The following is a 24,398-nucleotide window of genomic DNA, read 5'->3' as shown; positions in this document are numbered from 1 at the left end:
TACACTGCTCACCAAGCTAATGCCCTCCACCAGGTATTGAAACCTTCTAACTCTCAGACTCAACCAATTTCTCATTTTATTAAGTAACTCGTTCCAGCTTTCCTTTAGACCTGACTGAGACAAGGTACCCCTCTCAAGACGATCACCAGCTGGGTTGCTTCAGGAGGCACATTAAGGAACATTCTCCCATTACCTATATTGGCTGTGCTTCTGTTCCTTCTTAAATTTCTATCAACTTGTTGACCTTCCGACATATGTTCATTCAAAACTATTGGCATTGACCAGCCTCCGGAAATGAGCATGTCCCTGACTCTCCGGATATCAGTTGTGTCTCTTTGCCCTGCTTTAGACACACGTGAGGAACAGTGTTGTGAGTTCCTGTGTTCAAAGTTCCCTGAGACAGGTCCTCTACTCTCAAAATGTGATTATTTGCAAGTGACCAAATCATGGTTGACATTAATAGAGGCCTCCAGAGACTCAATTCTTTTGAACACTTCCTCAAAAGCGGCTTTGATAAAAAGTTGCATTGCATTAAGCATGCCCCCATAGATTCCTGTAGCTATTTCTTTAAAGCTGTGACATCCTCCCTGGTTAAATTAAAACTAGTGGGTACATTGTCAGCATTCCGCATTTCTCCCTGCTGTGGGCACAATGTTAATTTGTTTTTCCCTTAGTAACCCATGCTGCCAATTTCAATTTCTTGGCAGGGGTCAGACAAACTGTATCTGACGGTGAGGCTAATTCAGTAGACAATGGAGCATGAGTTACACAGGGATTATCTCCCCATAAATCAGTGCAGGAGGAGATTTTTCTATAACACCACCCCTAAACGTGATTGAATCTTCTTTGTAGGTGGTCCCTCGCCTCCTGCTGAGTGCTCACTAGCCTTTCTTCCACATTGCATATTTCTTCATAAATCATCCCCATTACGTTGGTTAAGAAGGTAACAATACTGTTAGCCATGGGTTTATCTTTATCCGGCAAATGAGTAGATGGTTTCCTTTTCCCCATGACCACAAGCTGTTCTCTGATATAATATAAAACAGGGGGCCAGAGTAATGAACAACCATTAAAAAGGGTATGCCTAGTTCAGCCTCGGGCCTGGGTAAGTGTCCGGGCATGTCCTGCACAGTGGGCGCCGCTTTCTGCCTTATGTGCTGTCTGGCACTGCTGTGAAAGTCCCCCTGCCTCCTAGCAGTAAGCTAGTAGCTGGCTAAGTATGTCTTATTAAGACCGCAAGGATTAATGGAGTCCTGCGCAGGGGGAGCCACTATCTGCCTTATGCGCTGCCTGGAGCTGCTTTGAAAGTCCCCCAGTGCAGTGAAAGTTCCCCCGCCTCCTGGCAGTAAGCTGCTTGCTGGGTAAGTGAGTCTGAGTAAGAACACAAGGATTAACGCATCCCGCATATTTGAAGCTGCTATTTGCCCTATGCGCCGCCCGGCCTTGCCGTGAGAGTCTGCAGCTGATAGGTTTACCCACATAAGCGGGTGATGTTTTATGTGATGTGTGGGAAAACAGACTAGTAGAACATTTATTTTGCTTCCAATTATAATCCAGAATGCAAATAAGAACACAGTTTGCAGAATACCTGTTAGACCCAGCGGTTTCGGGCTGGCTGAGACGTTTCGAAGCCAGTCAGAATTCACTGTTCCAAATTGGATGAGTACGACACACTTGTCCGTTAACCTGTGCTCGCCCTCTGGTAACTTGGCACTGAGCAGTCAGGCCTATCCCCAGGGTTCCAGTGTAAAGCATTGGCATAAACCACCCTCTCAACACACTGAGTACACCAGAAAAAGACTCCATACCATATGTATAAAATACTTGTCTTTGTATTACACACACTGAAATCAAAACGAGATATACATTGTGTGTACATCCTACATTTATATGCACAGTTCTATTGAAATCAGTACGAAACACGCATTGTATATACACTTTACGGTTATATGCAGTTGTTGGATTTTCCCATTACATAAAGGTCAATTAGTCACCAGTCTCTGACTGCGCCTCGTGACCCACCCCCCTCAGTCCTTCAACTCCACCAGCCAAGGATACACGTTGCCCCGGCTGGCGCCCTGTTAACTAGACAGTCAGAATCACATAACACGGAAAGAAACAGTTACTTAGTTTCGTCAATCTGAATTAGACTACCAGGCGCCCGACAGCATCTGCACGCAGCTGGTGCCCTTCCACGTCTGAGGACGTGTTTTTTCTCAAGTGGAGGTGTGACCTGCCATAGACCCCCAACAGTCAGCTGTAGGCACACGAAACCCCCGGATCTCATCACAGTGTTTTCTACAACATAGCACCCTGTGATGTGTGTAGAGGGAGAGGAAGCCAAGGATCTCAGACAGCAGCTGCAACGTCTGGTACTGTCGTCCTCCCAATCTGGAGGCTGAAGACAGTCTCAGCTCCCTGCTCAGGTTCCCCAACACCCCTCGGATACCACACGCTCAAGTTAGCATAGGTCCTCTGGTTGCAAGCATGGGTCCCTCGAACTCTGCAAGCTTTCCCCGCACTCCTCAAACTCCTCATGTCCTGGCACCTCAGGTGGCTGCTGATCTGGCTGGCCCTTGTCCCAACCACAATCACTTCCACCTGTCTCCGCCGCACCCCTTGCAGTCCGGCCAATCTTGTGGAGACAGTGAGATCCTTTGTGGCCCTGGGATCTCGTGGACAGGAGGCCAACAACTTTGTTTGCCCTAAGTTGGCAGGGTATGTCCAGATGTGGGTCCTTGCTCACTTTGCCACTGGATTCAAGCTAGCCTGACTGATGAGGGGTGTTACCCCGAAACCGGCCCCAGGATGCTTGATTCCGTTTCAGGGAATACCTGGCTTGGCAGTTTGGGCTGGACTGTTCCCATGGGGCACAGGGTCAAGACTGATTTGTGTATAGATGGGTCTGAACTGTGGTGGCGAAGAGAGCTAAAGAACGATGATGGATTCATCCCAGATCTGTGACTGGAGGTGAGTGTCTGAAAAGTTTCAGCGCTCGTCCATCATCTCCTTGTGTTTGCTTTGTTATTCCAATGCGAGAAGCAGGCCCCATCATACTGAACTGACCATCCGGTGTCCTTCATAACTCTTGCAGGTATACACACCTGACCAACCTCTTCCTAACCCTGCGCCCTGTCACTGAGGAGATCTCCAATATAGAAGAGAGACATGCAGAACCTTGACACGTAGCTTTTTAAATGCCAAACTGAGTAACAGTAACACTTGCACACAGGCCCCACCAGGGCCAATCTGTGGCACAATCGATGAGCTACCTCCATGGATGGCGCAACCAGTGCGCCAGGCCCACGGAGGCGCATTCAAGATATATGCACCATGAGATAGATCTTACCCATGACAAGGGACTTAGTTAACTTGAATTAGCCAACAATATATACACCGATCCACAGTATGTATATTCAGTGCTTTGACACTGCACGGCCGTGCCAAACGCGCTCAAGTCCTAAGCCAGCAAAACAAGGTCAAAACATGAGGTCGGCACCCTAAAATGTTAGGGGAGACCACACCAACAGATACCAGGTCTAACACTAACCTTGAATCAAATGATAGTATGGGTGACTCCAAAGTTGTACAAATAATCATTGTTCCTGATTTCAGTATCTAGAGCTCAATTTAAAAAAATGCCTTGGTTTCCTTCAGTCCTAATTCTCTTTCATCACATTTGAGCCTATGAATTGATGTCTGGTCTGTACACAATGAAATATGATTATAAACTGAAGCCCACTTGTTGGGTCTGAGTATCGCCTGCTTTTGGACAGCCAACAAACACTATATATTGCTGCAACCAGAAATGTCTGATAGACAGGTGGTATGTTACTTTTTTAAATCAGCCATCAGGGCAAAAAATGACTGCTGGAAATGTCACTTATTGCTATTTTTTCCTACTTACTTTAAGGATTTGTTCATTTTTGTCACAAGTTTGATTCTTTAGTGAAACCATAAGTCATCTACATAAAGGACCCTTGCTGAATTCAGAATTGTCTGCTTTTCAGAAATGTGTAACTTTCAGGATTCATCCATGAGTTTCACACCTATTTCCAAAACAAACTGCAAGTAAATTGAAATCATAAAAATAGAAAAAGTGATCACCACTTCAAAAATTGCAATAAACAGGGGTACATTGTTTTAATTAGTCTACTTGTACTTGGAAATTGGGAGGCTGGTGGTCTTAGCACAGTAAATCTTTTGTTGATTCCATTTTTAGGGAAAAGTACGCTCTCTTGTGCAACACTGTTTTCCATTTAAAAAATGCTATATTTTGGATGTTTTCAACAAGGGAATCAGCAAACCTTAGTTACCTTAGGTACCTACAACATTTAGGGGAGAAAAGGTGCAAATGTGGCCTGGGTACCTTATATAAAAGAAATTGTATAACTACAAAGTTTCTCAAACATCAAAAAAGTGCACAGCACTCCAGATGGAAAAACCTCAGCAGCTAGGGCGTTGTGTTACTGTGATTACCAAATTATTAAGCTATTCTTTAAATTTCTACAGGAGGCAACATTTGCTTGCTGTTTTGAAAATCACTTATCAGTGCTCAAATGAAAGAAACTCAAGACTTCCCCCAATAACATTACAACTGTATATTATTAGAGTAACTGCGAGGGAAGGCTGGTACGAAACCTCTTCTCCTGGGATTAGTATACCTGTGAATTGGGGCTCACTTTGTTTTACTTTTCTTAGTGTACCTCCAAATGAAATACTACTAGATGCTGTATTTTGCTAAACTAACATTAATCTGACCTTTTCCTTAGTTAAACATTGTATATTGTATCTCTTATGTTTACAAACCTAATTTTATAATCATAGGACAAAACAGTTGGACTTGCATAGTGAATGATTCCGATAATCCTCTACATCAAACACCTGTCTTCATAGTAACATTACTACATGAAAGCCTTTTCCTTTGCACAATTCTCCTTTTGTTTGCTCTGACTTGCTAACACAGTAAATATTGAATGAAGTACTCAGTAACTAAAAGATTAAGTTTCCTGTAGTGCCAGACAAACCAATTTGGCAAGCTGCGTGTCAGCTATTTCATGAAACTGGACTTAAATATCACATGTCTTCTTTTTACAGTCTGAAGACTACTATGGCATGAGGCGTTTGTACATGATATTGGGCTCCTGCCTCTTCTACAAGGTAAGACAACCCTGTCTCGGTGCATGCAATACAGTGTAGTTATACATGCCTCAAATAGTCAGCAATGAAAACAATGCAATGACATTTTATGCGTTTGTCACTGTATCCAGACATGACTGAATATATTAGTTTTGTATTTTTTTTTCCCTAAAACTGCCCAGAATTGAAGCTGCACCGGGGAATGCCCCCGGGTAGCCATGCGCTTTAGAAATGCTTCTTCATTCATTGGTTAGAACAAAACTCCTCCAGTATAAAAAACATATTTAGAACATGGTCTATGTTTCACTACAGCATGCTTTTATATCATTGTTTCTTCACGTAGACATCTCTGGCTGTGATACCAGGGATTGAATTCTATAATAGCAAGTGTATAGACCGGGTTTAACCTCTATGAAAATTGCCACCAAAAGGACTCTTGCCAACAAACTGTGGTCGTCATTCATCATAGCTGTGCTCATTCATAATAGTATATCCTACTTTAGCTGCAAAACATATACATGTGTAAATGATGTAAGACTTGCACATTAATGTAAAGAAATATTCAAAGCATGTGTTGGCCGTAGACACGTATGCTTAGCATTATCCTGCCATCTAGTGGGCTTGGAAGATTGCAAGTTGTTTTTCTTCAAAAAAGTCTTTAAGTCACGAGGTATAGTGACCCCTCCCCCAGTGTGTATTGTGCATGTTCCTTTGCTCCTTTGTTGGATTGTTTTTTTCTGCCATCTGGTTCAAACCTCGTTATTGCAGCTTCGGGACCGAATCTTTAGCCTACACCGAGGCCTTTTTAGGCTCTCCCTATTCTTAATGAGCCGATAAATCACTGATCCGGAAGGCAGAAACTGGTGATACTTCTATATTCATGGTGCCAACCCGGGCCTGCCATTACTCGACTTCTTCTATCCCATTCTACAGAAATACGTCCACAAGGGCTGGAAAATATGCCCTTCAGTTTTTGTCCTGACTTCCACGCTAAATCTTTCAGACAGGACTTACATAAAGTATGTAATTTATGTTTATCTCCAGAACACGAAGAAACATCCTTAGAGGCGTGCTTAGTGTTCAGATGGGCAACAAAGATAGCATTGTTGAGCCCACACAACCATGCAGGGATGCACAGAAGAGGCTCCTGATATCTCAGGGGATCAGTCGCCAGACCCTTGTCAAGAACAAGAAAAATCGGAAGCACAGAAGGTGCCAACAGATGTACATCTACTGCTGGCTAGCAGTGAAGGTATTTTGTACTCCGAGCCCGACTCCATACGTAAGCGGAAACCCCCCAAAATCCTACCAAATGACCCCCACCGGCTTTCAGGGCCCTACTGCCTTTGGGCCATGGACGTCTTCATAAACAGGCACACAAACAAACAACCACTATGCCTGCAAAGCCTTCGACAAGCAGCGAACAATTCAAGGCATTAAAATTAGTTTTGACTCTGAAACAAGCTTCAAAACTGTCAAATAAGGACTCATTGACATAGAAGCATTTCTGGGATCCAAAAGATATCTCTGGGCTGAAAAAACACAAATCTGACCTGAAAACCATCTTGGAGCCGAGATATAGATCAGCTTCAAAGGTTTTAGTGTCGGTGTCATATACGAAGACGCAGAAAACAACAAATAAGAAGGGCTCTTAAAACCCAAACCTTCAGCATCGAAATCTGCAAAAAGTGCTACAGGGTCACAGAAAAAACAAATAGAACCCATTCTTGAACACTTGAGGAACAAGCTAGATTGAGGGCAAAATACTTCATTTATAAACCCTTATACTGGGAAGGTGGGCACAAAACCACTACCACCTGATTCTCTAACACTACAAAAGAGGAAAAAATCTTTTGAGGAGGACATTGCTGGGCCTCAACAGCCCCATCAACAAAAGAAAAAGAGACATGACAGACACGCAAGCCCTATTTCTTTTCCTCATCCCCCTCCCTTTCTTCCTATACCATCACCTCTTATTCCAACTTCTCCTCTCATACATTTAACAACAGAACAAGTGCACTCTCCAGAATACTTTCCTTTGGAGCAGCCAATGCCTTCACCAGATCTTTCACCAAATCAGTCATTCCATAGTGAAAATCAAAAACAGTGGGATAATTTCCCTTACTTTATGGATCCACAGGGTGATCCCTATGTATCCCCTATTCCAGGGGATATTTGATGCTGATCCATTAGATGATTCAGATCCAAGTATTTATTCATTCAAGCCCTCCCTACCAGATGATACAACAGCTTTTCATGACATCATTACTAGGGCTGCTAAATATCATAGTCAATTTACACACGGTTACACCAAAAAGATTTCCTGGTAGAAACACCTAATAGATCACACAAAGTAATGCAAACACTACTTATATTAAAAGGTATATTAGCATCTACACAGGAGATATTTAAATAACCTTTTAAATCTAGGGTAATCACACTGCATGTTGAGAAAAAATATAACTTGTAAAAAACAAGGGTCCCCTGAAGGAATGGATGAGAACACAAACCCCTAGGTCAGGGAATAACACAGTGAAGGTATCAACCTAGGCAGTAGTAAGAAACTTGCCCACGTAATAGTGGTAGGACATGAACAACCCACTTCCAGTTAAAGGCAATTTTTATTAGACATAAATCAAGGAAACATAATTACAATTATCGAATAAAAAGCATGTGGACCATGCGAATGTAGTACAGCAATTAACAAATAAGGTTCAAACAAATATAGAGCAAAATACTTTAAAAAGTAAAATACATAAAGCAACAATAGTTCATAAAAGACACATATAAACTCTCTATAAAAAATATGTAATGAGTATTTTGTCGGCGCGCGTTTCGGCGACCAGCGCCTGATTCAAGACAGAAACTCAAATACTTTCAAGCTACAGAATTCTGTAAAAATCACTTTGCAATAGAAGTGTGAGTTACAGCACTGTTATACCACTTCAGGTAAGTATACCTTTGAGATAATGGAGTAAACTTTCTTGATAAAGTGGAATGATGAAAGAAGCTTATGGAGATAGACGTGTCCGTGAACCTTGATAGCGGTCGGGGGAAGTCACACTCAGGCCTAATTTCGGTAAAAACAATCAATATAGCAGTTCGTCCTGAATTAATACTTGATAGTGCCTACGCCTCCACAATTGTCTCATCCCCAAAAAGGCCACTAAACAGGTATATTTCCCCAGAACACTTCCACATGGTTACACTACAGGAAGTAATACCATTGTTAAAGTAAGGTGATTTCATGACTGCATTATACCTAAAGGATGCATATTTTCATATCCCCATTCATCGGACCCACAGACGTTACCTACACTTTCAGCTAAACGGACAACATTATCAATTCAGAGTGCTACCATTCGTGGTCACAACAGCTCCAAGGGTTTTCACAAAATGTCTTGTAGTAGTGGCAGCTCAACTCATGAAAGAAGGAATACATGTTTTTCCATATCCAGACAATTGGCTTATCAAACGTACTACACACTATCAGTATCCTCAACATACTCAATAGATAAACCTTCTACATAATTTTGGGTTTACACTAAACATACAAATGTCCAATTTGCAACCCAACGAAATTCAGCCTTTTCTAGGTGCAACTCTCAACTCAATCACAGCCAAGGCATAGCCCAGTGCAGAAAGGGTATCAAAGTTCTTTCAAACAATACCTCAATTTCAGCCACAAGTTCACATCACAGTAAAAAAATTGATGGGACTATTGGGGATGATGGCCTCATGGCTAGCCATAGTACCACACACTTGTCTACATATGCGTCCCCTTCAACGTACTTTGCAATCATAGTGGTGTCAAGTGAATGGGGGTCTACAAGATGTAATCTTGGTGGGGCCAGCTACTCATTGCTCTCTGTAATGGACTTATTGCACGGCCGCTCCTTCAAAGACCCAATTATGCAAATCACCATTACTACAGACGCATCCCTTCAGGAATGGAAGGCACATATGAAAAATCTCACTGTTCGTAATCTATGAACAGTAGCTCAGACACATCTGCATATCAATCATCTGGAGTTGCTAGCAATTCAGCTAGCCCTCAAAGCTGTTCACTTTCACGTGTACAACAAATTAGTGCTCATACGAACAGACAATATGACTGCAATTCATTATGTTCAATAATGGGGGGACACATTTCTCACAGCTATCTGTCCTCTCAGAGAGAATCTAGCACTGAGCAGTTTACCACAAGATCCACCTCCTAGAAACATATCTTCATGCTCATCAGAACACATCAACAGTTGCACGAGTGGGAAATCGATCAGACACTGCTTCACTCTTACTTCAAAAGTGGGGGGATGCCGGAAATAGACCTTTTTGCTACTCACCTCAGTGCCAAAGGCCAAAGCTTTGCATCAAAGTTCCCTTACCCAGTATCCAAAGGCAATGCCATGTGGATGAATTGGTCAGGAGTGTTTGCTTACGCTTTTTCTCCTCTCGCACTCATTCCATATGTAGTTCAGGAGTTAGCACAAACCTCTCTGACACTAATTCTAATAGCCCCAACATAGGCACATCAGCCATGGTTTATAACCCTACTTGCCACTATAACCCTACTGCAACTATCTCTTGTGCCATATGAGAAGTTACTTCTGTGCCACACCTTTTAATTCACGATTAATGGAAGATCCTATACCCCAATTCCAAATGACTCAATCTAGCAACTTGGCTCCTGAAGTCTTAGAATTCGGACATTTAAAGCTACTGCAAGAATTTATGGACATCCTTAAACAAGCTCGTAGGTCTACAACTAAAGCGTGTCACACAGCTAAATGGAAATGTTTTGTGATTTTTTTTGTAAAGATAAACAAATACAGCCTTCATCACCTATTGTGCAAGATATTCTAGGCTATCTTTTTCATTTGTACCACACAAGGCTTGCTTACACATCTATTAAACTACGCTTAGCAGCGTTGGCAGCCTATATGGAAAACAGACAACATATGTCTATATTTAAAATACCAGTCATTAAGGCATTCATAGAAGGGCTAAAAAGAATTATACTACCTACCACTCCAGCTGCCCCACCCTGGAACCTGAATATTGTACTTACCAAGGCTTATGGGACCGCCGTTCGAATCACTTAATTCATTTCTACTCCAGTTTGTACCTTGGAAGTTTGCTTTTCTAGTGGCAATCATATCTCTCAGAAAAATAAGTGAATTGCTAGCACATACTTTGCAAGAACTGTTCTTTAATGTTTATGCAAATAAAATAGTTCTAAGAACCAACCCTAAATGTTTGCCCAAAGTGGTGCCAGCTTTTCATTCAAGCCAAACTATAGAGTTAGCAGTGTTTTTTCCAAATTCTGACACAGTAGAAGAAAGGGCTGTTCATACATTGGATGTTAGAAGGGCCATTATGTTCTATATGGATAGAACAAAATCGTTTTGAAAAACACAACAAATGTGTGTTGCTTTTATGAAACCACATCAAGGGGCACCAATATCCAAAGCATGAATTGCTAGATGGATAGTCAGATGTATTCAAACCTGCCATCAAAAAGCCAAGAGGGTGCTTACAGTCCCTTTCCACAAGAAAACAAGGAGCCACTATGGCTTTTTTTAGGAAATATTAGAAGACATTTGAAAAGCAACTGTATGGAATAACCCTCATACATTCACTAAGCACTATTGTGTTGATGTACTCACTAATCAACAAGCAAGAGTGGGTCAAGCTGTACTAAAAACATTATTTCAAATAAGTCATTCAGTTGCTAGCCACAGCAAGGGGAGAACTGCTTTACAGTCCATGCTAATCATATGTATCTACGGCAAATACATGCTACGAATGGAATATGTTACTTACCCAGTAGCCATTTATTCATAGTGTGTAGTGCCATAGATTTGTATGTACCCACCCACCTCCCTGGTAGATTTTGGTTGAATTGCTTCTAAAATATTTAAGATATATTTAACACATTTAACATTTTTCCTTTTTTATATACATGTTCTTTATCTTCTGTCACTTTATTGCTCCTATCTTTCTAACGCTCACCCGATGAGCCAAAAACAATCTAACAAAGGAGCCGAGAAACATGCGCAATACACACTGGAGGAGGGGTGACTGTGACTCGTGACTCGCAGACTTCTTCAAAGAAAAACAACTTGTAATCATCCGAGCCCAACACTGGATTGCAAGATAGTGCTAAGCATATGATTCTACTGCACTACACACTACTAATAGATGCTTATTGAGTAAGTAAGATATTCCTTAGTTTATATCAGAAGCATCTTTTACCGTGGCATCCAACTCCATAATATCTTGGACGAGTTTTAGCATTGTTTTCTATTGTACAACTAGGAAAATGTTGTCAAAAACATATTTTTTTAATTGGACATTGCCATATCTATAAATATTTATTTACAGTATAAAAATAAAAATTAAGAAAGTCAAAACAGCAAACAATGTTAAAAATGTTACATTTACAGTTGGTTGCTTAGAATAAGGATGTGTTTGGTATGAAAGGTGGACTATTGAAGGTATTTAGAGAAAATGCTTATGGGGAGTTAACTCTATTTGCTAGGTTTATTACTGTTTACCCATATGTGATTGATAACTTCTATAGTTTTTTTTTAAGGTATAGGTAGTACAAAAAAGCTAATGAAAAGATTTTAAATGAAGGTTAACATTTATAGGGAGTTGTGTTGGTCAAAATCATATGATACTTGGAAAAACTAGGTTATTGTAAAATATTTGCAGCAAAAGAGCATGAGGAAAATGGTTTTTGTGTATTCAATCTTTTTTTTTTTTAATCAGTGGTCATATTTAACATGTACACTTGCCTATATCTTCAAGCCTACAAGAGCTGCAAGCATATCATCAGTCCACAGTTTTATGTATGTCATCTTTTTGTTGTCCACAAACAGTCACCTCTAATTACACCATTACTAATGAGTTACTTAGTCCTACAGTGCAGCATTACCAGAGAGTAACCTCAGCTTTGATTCCTTAACATCTTTTATCTGTTACATGCCTTAGGTGAAGCGGTAACTTCCTCTATAGCAGCTGTGGGTGGCTACTCGGGGTAATCCTCCGCACTTGCTGCCCTAGGTCTCTTTCCCAGTGTTTTCACATGTTGGATTTGTCTGTCAATCTGAATTTGTTAAGACTTTTATGTGCCCAAGATGAGTTTCTTATCATTCCTGCTTTTTAGAAGCCAACTTTCACATTTGGTCTGTGGCCAATTTGCATGTGGTCAAATTGAGTGGTGCAGACTAATTGTGTGGTGCAAAACAAGTACTTTACTTGATACTAGTGGAGTTGTTTGGTTTAAAATATGCCATATTCTTGCCTTATGGTCTCAAAAGCCTTAACACCCCCACACATCAAACAATTCTCCAATCCTCCCACATCCTTTATCTTTTCACACACTACATGAGACTTCTTCTAGTGCTGAATGAATTCAGGGTTATCTCTAAAAGATGTCAATGTTGATGGTTCAGTGGAGGTGCGCAGTTTGGTGAAGGTCGGATCCCAGACTCGCAGTATGACCACCATAACTTGGGAGGAGTACAACCCCCAGGCACAGTGTTTGTTAGTGAGCCATTGGATCTTCAATATCTGCATCTCTCCAATTTGTATGTGAATCTGAGTAGGTCGCTACCAGGTTGTACCACATGGATTGTGGTTTTAGGGGAGAGGATGATGTTTGTATCGTGCCCTTATGAGTGCCGCTGCACTTCCCTACTCCTGATGTTCCCTGGGAGAGGTGCTTGCTGTTTGCTGGGCGTTAGCTGACAGCAATGATCTGATCACTGTGTATGGTCCAGATAAGAGCCTTCTGTGCCTCACCTGCTGAGGGGGGTAGAATGGTCATCCTCACCTTTCCAGCACTATGAGCTGGACCCATGGCTGCTCATTTTATTTATGACCATTGCGCATGTACAGCTCTGCTCAAGGTTGTGCCAATGAATATACTCCTGCGCTCTACTGTGGTAAGCTGAAAGTTATATTTCAGGCTAAATCAACCTTTTTTGACTTCTCTGGTGCAGCATGGGACTGGATAGAGGAACAGAAAACTTTGGGGCTTAGAACTGAGAAATGCCATGGCTTCGAACAATGAACATCTACCAATATAAATAAGATAAAAAAGTGAGGATACAACACTAAATGAAAAGACTAAATCCAAGAAAGGTATCAGAGTGACTTGCTGACATACATTGGAAATGAGGCTTCCTTGACTGGTTAGTCTGCGGAGGAGGACTTACAGTTAAACAACAAAATGTAGCAAACAGTCCATGTGAGACCTAGCTCACCTAGGGAGGCGGTCAGATGCTTATGTGGAGTAAGAATGACTGAAGAATTGTAGCAATGACTGATGAACAATAAAGAAAACGGTTCCCATCCGTGACTGAGGTCCCTCAAGACCCACAGACTTCACATAGTGAGATTGTTTTTGCAACTTGCTAAATATGTAGGGCTCAGGCAAAACTGGCCTTAAACAGTTTGTTACCACGTTAGTTGCGAGTTTCAGTTACCAGATAGAGGTGGAAGTTTATAGTTTACTCACATTTTCTGGGAAAGTTGTTTGACAGTTACTTCAGTGTGGGCTGCAGGCGTAGAGAAAGGGGATTATTGACCACTTAGGTTCACATTGAGATTCATGTAATTTCATAACCGCAACAATGGCACTTACCATGGCCCCCAAGTTCTAGCTGGCCCAGATTACAGAAAGGTTAGAAAAGCCAAATAATAAAATATATATCCCAGTGATTAGGTGCCTGTCCTGGAATGTAAACCGCTTCATTAATAAAGAAAAAAGGGGCACGGTTCTCAAAATGGGTAAAAGACATATATGGACCAGGTGTCTGTTTGTTGCAAGAATCTCATTTATGTGACATGCTTTGCGACTTCCTTAAAAGACAAGGGTTTGCGTTGGTGCGCCGTGCTGGATTTACACATGGATTGAGAGGAGTGGCCATCTTAATTTATAAGCAGCCACCCTTTCAAAGAGTATGGTGAGATAAGCTGGGTTTATATTATGGTCTCTGGGTCATTATAGTGATTAATGATGACCTTGTGTTTGAGGCCTTATAGGCCTGTTGTTGCTGGGGCTGTTCTAACGTTTTCATGCATGCATGCATGCCTGCATTGGATGGAAGCAGACCTCTGTGACACCTCACAACAAGCATACACTCTTGGTTTCTTTTGCAGCCTTTTTTGGACTGAGTGATGTATGGTGACAATGGCAACTGGACACAGAGATTTGATAAAGAATTCTAGTTGAAGATTCCTTGCCATATAATATTTCCCTAAGTTCATACTGGATCCTGAAAAACTTAAGCAGTGCTACTGCGTGCCAGTAGGTTGCACTGATCGAATCCATACCGGTGTCACAGGTGTTGTCCTAGCTGATGTGGCGTGAGCAGTGTTTATATAAGCGCCATCCCTGCGCGCTTTCTTTGTCTCCATCAGCGCAGATCAGGCAGAGCTACACCAGTCATTTTTATCTACCCTTTTTGTGCAAATCACTAGCAGTGTGCCTTTGGGATATCCCCTACGAAACCTGGGGGTTTTAAACCCTGTGGGGCCTGCCATAGGCAAGTGTCTGTGAAAGACCCTGTGAGGAAATAGGCCATTAGTTGTGTGACCTGTACAAGTAATGGGTCCACATTCCCCTCCACTGGGAACCAACCACGCTATTGTAGCGCTTCGCTTTCTCAGAGTAGCGAAGCAGAGCAGTCCAAGGCCAACTCAAGAGAGGTGGTGTGGCATAGTGATCAACATTCACTGGCATACAATAATAACTCTCAATAGCTGATTGTCCAGTCCGTGCTTTTTCTTTGAAAATGGAAAAGTACATTTATTACACACACACTACTTTAATACAACACAGTCATTTACAAAGATACAGTAGGCTGTTGGAAATACTTTTCGTAACATTACATTTGACCCCTAAAGGGTCATGCTCTCAAAAATCACATTAGGGGGCGGGGCGAAGATGGCGGCATGGTAGGACCTGAAACTCCGTCCCTCCAGCCTCGCCGTTTCTCAGCATTGTATTAGCCCCATCCCCAGGTCCCCAAATAGCTGAACATGGATCGGCATCGGCTTGCACTTTCTTCGGGGCTGGAGTGGAGGTCTCTGGCTGCCGCATCGGGGTTCCTGGCGAGGTGCCTGGCTGGGCTGCGGCTGAACTGCGATAAGCGGCGGCGGACACGGCTGCTGAGACCCGTGAGAGATTCGTGACATCGCTGTGCGGGTGAGTCCCGGAGCCAGCGACAAGGTCGGAAGCTGCCCGAGGAACCTGCGGCGGGTCGCAGCTGGAGAACTGACAGCGTGACGTGAACTATAGCGGCGTGCCAGAGGGAGATCTGCGGGATGCACACCACTTTGCATCATTCCCTGCGCTTACCAGGCCCATGCGCAGGAGACTGCTGGGCCTGGAGCCTTCCGATTCCCATCCACGAGGCCCAGGAGAGCAGCCGGCTTAGTGATCCGCCCAGTCAGGCACAAGAACTGGCGGCCAATGACGCTCCAGACCGTCTGGTGAGCCTAGCACTGGTCATCTTGATACCCGGTGAGTGGGGCCTACACCCCATCAGCAACCCTGCCTGACCCTGCCTGGCTCCTGCCCACTATTACAGCGGCTGCTCTGGGAGACGGGCGTTTTCTGGAGGCGATAGCCCAGCTGAGTGGCAGGGTCCCCCTCTCCCCTCGGGCCCCCACTGCTGATAATGGGCAAAATCGTGGGCTTGCGCCTGTGGCCTGTGAAAGACTGAGCTCTGAGCACCCCACCCGGCTGTCACCTAGAACTGACCGAGGCCTCTCAGCCGGCATAGCAACCCCCCCAGCCTAGTGTAGGAATTGGCACCCAACGATGCCATTGACTGTCTGATGAGCCCCACCCTGGCCATCTGATAAGGGGCAAAGACTGAGGGCCCGCGCTTGCTGCCTGTGCACGATTGAGCTGGTACCAGAGGGGGGCTACGTGCAGCTGGTGCATCCCTGCACAAACGCGCCTTTAACAGTACTTTTGCCTGTTACCTATGAAGGACTGAGCTCTGAGCACCCCATCCAGCTGTCGGTTAGAGCTGCCTAGGCCTTTCAGCGCGCCATTTTACGCAGCGGGAGCTGGGATCTCGGTGACCCGAAAGACTGCCTGGACAGTGCGAGATTCGGCCGCAGCCGGGAGGTAGGCCTGGGCGCATCTCGCCGTATACTACAGGCACATCTTGGCAGGCCATCGACCTCCTATTCGCTTATTCCAGCTAGGGGCCGGAACTGGGGTGTATCTGGGTGCAGTGTGCCCAAGGAGATACTGATTTCCGGACCTCCCCTCGCCACCTCTTCAGCCTCAACACAGTGCCATGGCTTTGGCCCAAGCGAAAAGGGAGAAGACCCTCAAAGACCTGCTGCTGAAGCAGACCAGCAGATCCAACGCAGCGCACGTGGCGCCCCGGGGCCAGGGGCACGCAGAGTCACTGGAGGGGGCGGACGGGCCGGCCACGAAAGCCTTCATGATGTAGCTGTTCTCTGCCGTCAAAGAGTTCATTCTGGACCTGAAGGGTGAACTCTCTGCGGATCTCAAGGAAGTCCGGCGGAACATAGACGAAGCGGCTGAACGGGTGGGGCTGTCCTTGAAGAGCATGAGCAGAACCGAGAAGAAGACCTTCACCAGCTACAACAGGAAGTCCTCAGGCTGCAGGATCAAAACCTAGACCTACAGTCCCATTCAGAGGATCTAGAGAATCGCTCAAGGAGTAACAATATCCGCATTTGTGCAGTACCCTGGCGACCGGAGGGTGATGCTCTTCAATCCGACGTCCTGTCGCGCTTCCGTCAGGAGCTGGGGATGACGGCCCGAAAGAAGTTAAGATGGACCGAGTACATCGTTTGGGTCTTCCCAGGGGAGGGAAGGCCCCCCACCCAACATACTAGTTTGCGTGCATGACCTCCAGCAAGGAGCAGATCCTAAGCAAAGCTTGGGCTTCTCGGCCGATCCAATTCCGGGGACACTTTCAGGATCTTGCAGTGTCCACATTAACCAAAAGGAGAGAATTCCAAGTGGTAACCTCCTATCTTCGTGACAATGGAATTCCGTACTCATGGGGCCATCCCTTTCGCATCATCTTTAAACTTCAAGGAAAATTGCGACAGATTTGTTCACTCGCTGAGGCGCTTGATCTTCTGGGTTTAGACAACGCTGTGGACATGGAGCGGAGGGAAGGCCCAAAGGACCTTCCAAGATGGCAAACTGTTGGTAAGCCTTTGGCCTCTGCAAAACCAGACCCGGAGGAGATGGCGAAGGAACGGGAGGCTGTAATCTCCTCTCTTTCTCAGCCCCACGTCCGTCCGTGTTCCCCTTGAGCACCCTAGTCAAGAGCGAGGGGATGGATGTCATGGAGCGATGCTGGAGCGGCACCTGGGATGGTTACCTTTCCTGGTGCAGCGGAATGCCCCTCCACTGTTCTGGAAAAAACACAGTTGATGGACAGAATGTAGAACAATGTCATACATTCATCCCAGTACAAGGATCTGGGCTTAAATTCATCGTTTCTCTGCACTCCACACCACCCTGGGTTAGACACTGGCTATATGCAAATCAGCTCTGACCCTGTGCCTCATGGGAACAGTCCAGTCCGAACTACCAAGCCATGTCTTTCCCAGACCGGAATCAAGCATCCAAGGACCGGTTTCTGGCTATCAGCCTTCATCAGCCTGGATAGCTTGACTGCAGTGGTGTGGAGAGCCTGGGACTCACGTCTGAGCATACCCAGCCCACTCGGGGTGAAAATTGCAAAAAACACAGTTGATGGACAGAATATAGAACAATGTCATACATTCATCCCAGTACAAGGATCTGGGCCTAAATCCATCGTTTTTTTGCACACCACACCACCCTGGGTTAGACACTGGCTATATGCAAATCAGCTCTGACCCTGTTCCTCATGGGAACAGTCCAGTCCGAACTACCAAGCCATGTCTTTCCCAGACCGGAATCAAGCATCCAAGGACCGGTTTCTGGCTATCAGCCTTCATCAGCCTGGATAGCTTGACTCCAGTGGTGTGGAGAGCCTGGGACTCACGTCTGAGCATACCCAGCCCACTCGGGGTGAAAATTGCAAAAAACACAGTTGATGGACAGAATGTAGAATAATGTCATACATTCATCCCAGTACAAGGATCTGGGCCTAAATCCATCGTTTTTTTGCACTCCACACCACCCTGGGTTAGACACTTGCTATATGCAAATCAGCTCTGACCCTGTGCCTCATGGGAACAGTCCAGTCCGAACTACCAAGCCACGTCTTTCTCAGACCGGAATCAAGCATCCAAGGACCGGTTTCTGGCTATCAGCCTTCATCAGCCTGGATAGCTTGACTCCAGTGGTGTGGAGAGCCTGGGACTCACGTCTGAGCATACCCAGCCCACTCGGGGTGAAAATTGCAAAAAACACAGTTGATGGACAGAATGTAGAACAATGTCATACATTCATCCCAGTACAAGGATCTGGGCCTAAATCAATCGTTTTTTTGCACTCCACACCACCCTGGATTAGACACTGGCTATATGCAAATCAGCTCTGATCCTGTGCCTCATGGGAATAGTCCAGTCCGAACTACCAAGCCAAGTCTTTCCCAGACCAGAATCAAACATCCAAGGACCGGTTTCTGGCTATCAGCCTTCATCAGCCTGGATAGCTTGACTCCAGTGGTGTGGAGAGCGTGGGACTCACGTCTGAGCATACCCAGCCCACTCGGGGTGAAAATTGCAAAAAACACACGGTTCTGGGTTCTCCAGGTACTCTGATCTGCGGTGTGCCACCAGGATCATGGACCCTTTTGGTCTTTCCTTGCAAACGGACTTAAGTCTATTGTTCTTTTCTGGGGTTGATTTACTGTGGGTTGTTTTATTATGTGTGCTTGTTGTTGCTCTTTGTTGGGGTTTTCCGTACCAGGCCCTGCGCGTCCATACCCTACTCATCGGCCCCCACTGTCTCCGACCCGTCATTTGCGCTTCGCTCCCTCCATCCTATGGTTGCACTTTGCACGCTAACAACCATCTGTTATGCCACGGCGGCGTTTGATACAGTCCAGCACGCTCGCCTCCTATAAAGTCTGGTTAAGATCGGTTTGTCAGGCGCCGTGTGGGGCTGGTTCCGGTCCTTTCTGGAAGGGCAGGTAGAGCAGATTTGGATTCCGCCGTCCTCTTCCTCCCCTCAACCGGTTACAACAGGTGTCCCCTAGGGTTCCTCCCTTAGCCCCCTTCTTTTTAATATCTATGTCACTCCGCTGATATACCTGGCGGAGAAGCTGGGGGCTAAGGTGATGGCATATGCAGACGACACTCAGCTGCTTTTTACCTGGGACAAAGTCGTGGATTCGGTACTACCGGTTCAACACTGTCTGGCCTCCATTTTTAAATGGCTGGCAGAGGCGCAGCTCAAATGTAACGAAGAGAAGTCAGAGGTTCTGCTATTTGGCAAATTCCCCCTCAACTTCAGAGAGCAGCTCTGGCCTCCTGAGTTTCCATCACCTACCTCATCAGGGAAGACAGTTAAAAACTTGGGTGTATGGTTTGATGACTGTCTTTCCTTTTTGACCCACATCAAAAAGCTGGCCGGATGCTGTTTTGGCCTGCTAAAAAGTCTTAGAAGATTTTTCCCCCTCCTTCCTCAGGCGGCAAGAAAAACAGTTACCTGTGCGTTGATTCTGTCAAGGCTGGACTATGTCAATGCCCTTTATGCTAGTGTTCCTTGGTACCTGCTGAAAAAGCTGCAGGTGGTTCAGAATACAGCAGCCACACTTTTATCGGGCATCACGGCTAGGAACAGTGTCCGTCAGCAGCTGCGCTCTCTCCACTGGCTCCCCATGGCGGATAGAGTTAAATTTAAATTATTGACTCTTGCCCACAGTGCCCTTCTCAGCCATGGCCCTCTTTACTTACAGAGGCATCTTTCTTTTTATGTTCCTGCATGCCCGCTGCGGTCCTCGTCCCTTTGTTATGCTCAGGTCCCTCTTCAGGTAATAGGGGGTAGCTTCTTTACGGTGAAGGTGGTGGCTGCCTGGAACGCCCTCCCCCTTGCCCTACGTACCACTCAGGACCCAGTTGTGTTCAGGAAGAAATTGAAAACACACCTATTCTCTTGATAATACTCTGTTTCCTCCCCGTCAGGCTCCACGCCGGGATACTCATGAGTAGCTGTGTGCGTTATAAATTTATATAATAATAATAATAATAGAAACCTGAAAATTGTGGGCCTCAATGTTCAGGCCTGAATCACGCTACGAAGCACGCTGCAATCCTCTCTCTGCTCGAGCAGTCCGAAGGGGATATCTGTCTGCTTCAAGAGACCCTTCTGCTTGCTAAAGATACTCCCCGCAGGCGGCGCTTCCCTCGTCAATATTGGTCCTCTGGGGCAACGAAAAAGAATGGAGTAGGCATCCTTCTAGGGGCTAAATTCGAGGGCGAAGGTCTGTCTACTTTTTATTAATCCAAGGGTAGGATCCTAGCTCTCCGGATTCAATGGGGGTCTACTATTCTCACTTTAATTAATATTTACGTACCCAATGTACACCAAGAGCTCTTTCTTCTCAGGCACGGCGAAGTGGGTCTGGCCTCCCCGTACTCTGCATTAGTGGTGGGTGGGGACCTAAACTTGGTCATGGACAACGACTGGGACCGCTAGGGACAGCGCTACACTCCGGTAGGAGCACTCTACGCACGTCTAGATATGTTTTTGGTCTCGAATACGCTTCTCCCCAGGATTAGTGATGACTCTACAGCTACACCCTCCCTTTCTGACCTTGCCATATCTCTATTTCCTTGCGACCTGAAGGGATTGGGCACGTCCCTGCTAGATGGTGGCTGTGCGTAGGTCTCTTACACTCCCCTAACACTGTAGAAAGTGTGTGTGCCAAGCTCTTAGAATACTGCCAACACAATGACACTGGTGAGACATCCCTGGCTACTGCTTGGGAATTTTTGGCCATCTCCTCCGCTGACAATTGGCGACGAAATGAAGCCCGTCTGGGCCTTGAAAAAGAAGTGATAGAACTGGAAGCAATACTTGAAAGCATGGGGCCCCGAGGGTTTGGCGGTCATTAGAGAAGAAGCGTTTGCTTCTTAAATGTTTGGACCTTGATAGGGCGGAATATGCTTTGCTTCGCCTCCGACATAAGTTCTTTCTGGGTAATGACCAATGTGAGAGGATGTTAGCACAGAAATTGCGTGCCAGGGCAATGGCAGGGACTATTACCTCCCTAAAGCGACATACAGGTGAGGAGATCCACCTGGACTCCCAGATTGTGGAGAAATTCTGGCGCTTCTACCAATCTCCCTATAGCATGGATGCACATGTTCCCTCTCACGCAAAGGACTACCTGGGGTCTAGCAACTTTACTCGCCTTCCTAAGACCCAGAAGGAACCCCTGGAGGATCCCATTCGAGTAGAGGAGGTGATCTCAGCCATCTCACGGCTGAAACTTGACAAATCGCCGGGCCCCGATGGCTATTCTGCCCTGTTTTATAAAACATTCTGTCACGAATTGGCTCCCCTTCTCACCCACCTGTTCAACTCTTTCCTAGACAGTGGGGCGGTTACAGACTCTATATCAGTGGCGTCGATTTCCGTAATCCTTAAGCCTAACAAAGACCCAGGGCTCTGTAGTTCCTACCGCCCGATCTCGCTGCTTAACGTTGACGTGGAACTCTTCACGGGCATACTGGCGTCTCGGCTGAACCCCCTAATAGTGGGTCTCATCGATCCAGACCAGGCGGGATTCATTCCCACTCGCCTGCATCTGAATCAATCAAACACTCACACCCAGTCAAAAGATCTGGGTTTAATCCATCACCGTTCTTTAGCCCACTCTGCCACCCCAGTTCAGACATGGCTATATGCAAATCAGTCTGACCCTGTGCCTCATGGGAACAGTCCAGCCCGAACTGCCAAGCCATGTCTTCCCTGGACCGGAAACGAGCTTCCGAGGACCGGTTTCTGGCGTTCCAGCCGTCTTCAGCCCGGCTTGCTTGAATCCAGTGGCAAAGTGAGCAAGGGACTCACGTCTGAGCATACCCTGCCACACTTATGGCGGCCAAAAGCGGTACAAAAGGGGGTGGTGATGGACGGAGCATCTGAATCAATCAAACACTCACACCCAGTCCAAAGATCTGGGTTTAATCCATCACCGTTCTTTAGCCCACTCTGCCACCCCAGTTCAGACATGGCTATATGCAAATCAGTCTGACCCTGTGCCTCATGGGAACAGTCCAGCCCGAACTGCCAAGCCATGTCTTCCCTGGACCGGAAACAAGCTTCCGAGGACCGGTTTCTGGCATTCCAGCCGTCTTCAGCCCGGCTTGCATGAATCCAGTGGCAAAGTGAGCAAGGGACTCACGTCTGTGCATACCCTGCCAAACTTATGGCGGCCAAAAGCGGTACAAAAGGGGGTGGTGATGGACGGAGCATCTGAATCAATCAAACACTCACACCCAGTCAAAAGATCTGGGTTTAATCCATCACCGTTCTTTAGCCCACTCTGCCACCCCAGTTCAGACATGGCTATATGCAAATCAGTCTGACCCTGTGCCTCATGGGAACAGTGCAGCCTGAACTGCCAAGCCATGTCTTCCCTGGACCGGAAACAAGCTTCAGAGGACCGGTTTCTGGCATTCCAGCCGTCTTCTGCCCGGCTTGCTTGAATCCAGTGGCAAAGTGAGCAAGGGACTCACGTCTGAGCATACCCTGCCACACTTATGGCGGCCAAAAGCGGTACAAAGGGGGTGGTGATAGACGGAGCATCTGAATCAATCAAACACTCACACCCAGTCAAAAGATCTGGGTTTAATCCATCACCGTTCTTTAGCCCACTCTGCCACCCCAGTTCAGACATGGCTATATGCAAATCAGTCTGACCCTGTGCCTCATGGGAACAGTGCAGCCCGAACTGCCAAGCCATGTCTTCCCTGGACCGGAAACAAGCTTCCGAGGACCGGTTTCTGGCATTCCAGCCGTCTTCAGCCCGGCTTGCTTGAATCCAGTGGCAAAGTGAGCAAGGGACTCACGTCTGAGCATACCCTGCCACACTTATGGCGGCCAAAAGCGGTATAAAAGGGGGTGGTGATGGACGGAGCATCTGAATCAATCAAACACTCAAACCCAGTCCAAAGATCTGGGTTTAATCCATCACCGTTCTTTAGCCCACTCTGCCACCCCAGTTCAGACATGGCTATATGCAAATCAGTCTGACCGTGTGCCTCATGGGAACAGTCCAGCCCGAACTGCCAAGCCATGTCTTCCCTGGACCGGAAACAAGCTTCCGAGGACTGGTTTCTGGCATTCCAGCCGTCTTCAGCCCGGCTTGCTTGAATCTAGAGGCAAAGTGAGCAAGGGACTCACGTCTGAGCATAGCCTGCCACAATTATGGCGGCCAAAAGCGGTACAAAAGGGGGTGGTGATGGACGGAGCATCTGAATCAATCAAACACTCACACCCAGACAAAAGATCTGGGTTTAGCCGGTCCTCGGAAGCTTGTTTCCGGTCCAGGGAAGACATGGCTTGGCAGTTCAGGCTGGACTGTTCCCATGAGGCACAGGGTCAGACTGATTTGCATATAGCCATGTCTGAACTGGGGTGGCAGAGTGGGCTAAAGAACGGTGATGGATTAAACCCAGATCTTTTGACTGGGTGTGAGTGTTTGATTGATTCAGATGCTCCGTCCATCACCACCCCCTTTTGTACCGCTTTTGGCCGCAATAAGTGTGGCAGGGTATGCACAGACGTGAGTCCCTTGCTCACTTTGCCACTGGATTCATGCAAGCCGGGCTGAAGACGGCTGGAATGCCAGAAACCGGTCCTCGGAAGCTTGTTTCCGGTCCAGGGAAGACATGGCTTGGCAGTTCGGGCTGGACTGTTCCCATGAGGCACAGGGTCAGACTGATTTGCATATAGCCATGTCTGAACTGGGGTGGCAGAGTGGGCTAAAGAACGGTGATGGATTAAACCCAGATCTTTAGACTGGGTGTGAGTGTTTGATTGATTCAGATGCTCCGTCCATCACCACCCCCTTTTGTACCACTTTGGCCGCCATAAGTGTGGCAGGGTATGCTCAGACGTGAGTCCCTTGCTCACTTTTTCCACTGGATTTAAGCAAGCTGGGCTGATGACGACTGGAATGCCAGAAACCGGTCCTCGGAAGCTTGTTTCCGGTCCAGGGAAGGCATGGCTTGGCAGTTCGGGCTGGACTGTTCCCATGAGGCACAGGGTCAGACTGATTTGCATATAGCCATGTCTGAAC

General features: G+C 46.0%; 1 protein-coding gene across 2 annotated transcripts in view; it reads left to right on the top strand.

Moving 5' to 3' along the window:
• INTU (inturned planar cell polarity protein) overlaps nt 1-24,398 on the top strand; it is a 317,576-nt gene that overhangs the window by 168,437 nt on the left and 124,741 nt on the right. For both annotated transcript variants that reach the window (XM_078676800.1, XM_078676799.1), the window contains exon 10: nt 5,098-5,160. In XM_078676800.1, the coding sequence (XP_078532926.1) occupies nt 5,098-5,160 (63 nt within the window). The remainder of the gene's footprint in view (nt 1-5,097; nt 5,161-24,398) is intronic.

The sequence above is a fragment of the Lissotriton helveticus genome, chromosome 2_1 (genome assembly GCF_964261635.1).
Source record: "Lissotriton helveticus chromosome 2_1, aLisHel1.1, whole genome shotgun sequence".
Taxonomy (NCBI): Eukaryota; Metazoa; Chordata; class Amphibia; order Caudata; family Salamandridae; genus Lissotriton; species Lissotriton helveticus.
The sequence above is the reverse complement of the archived record's forward strand: the minus strand, read 5'-3'. Positions and strand labels throughout refer to the sequence as shown.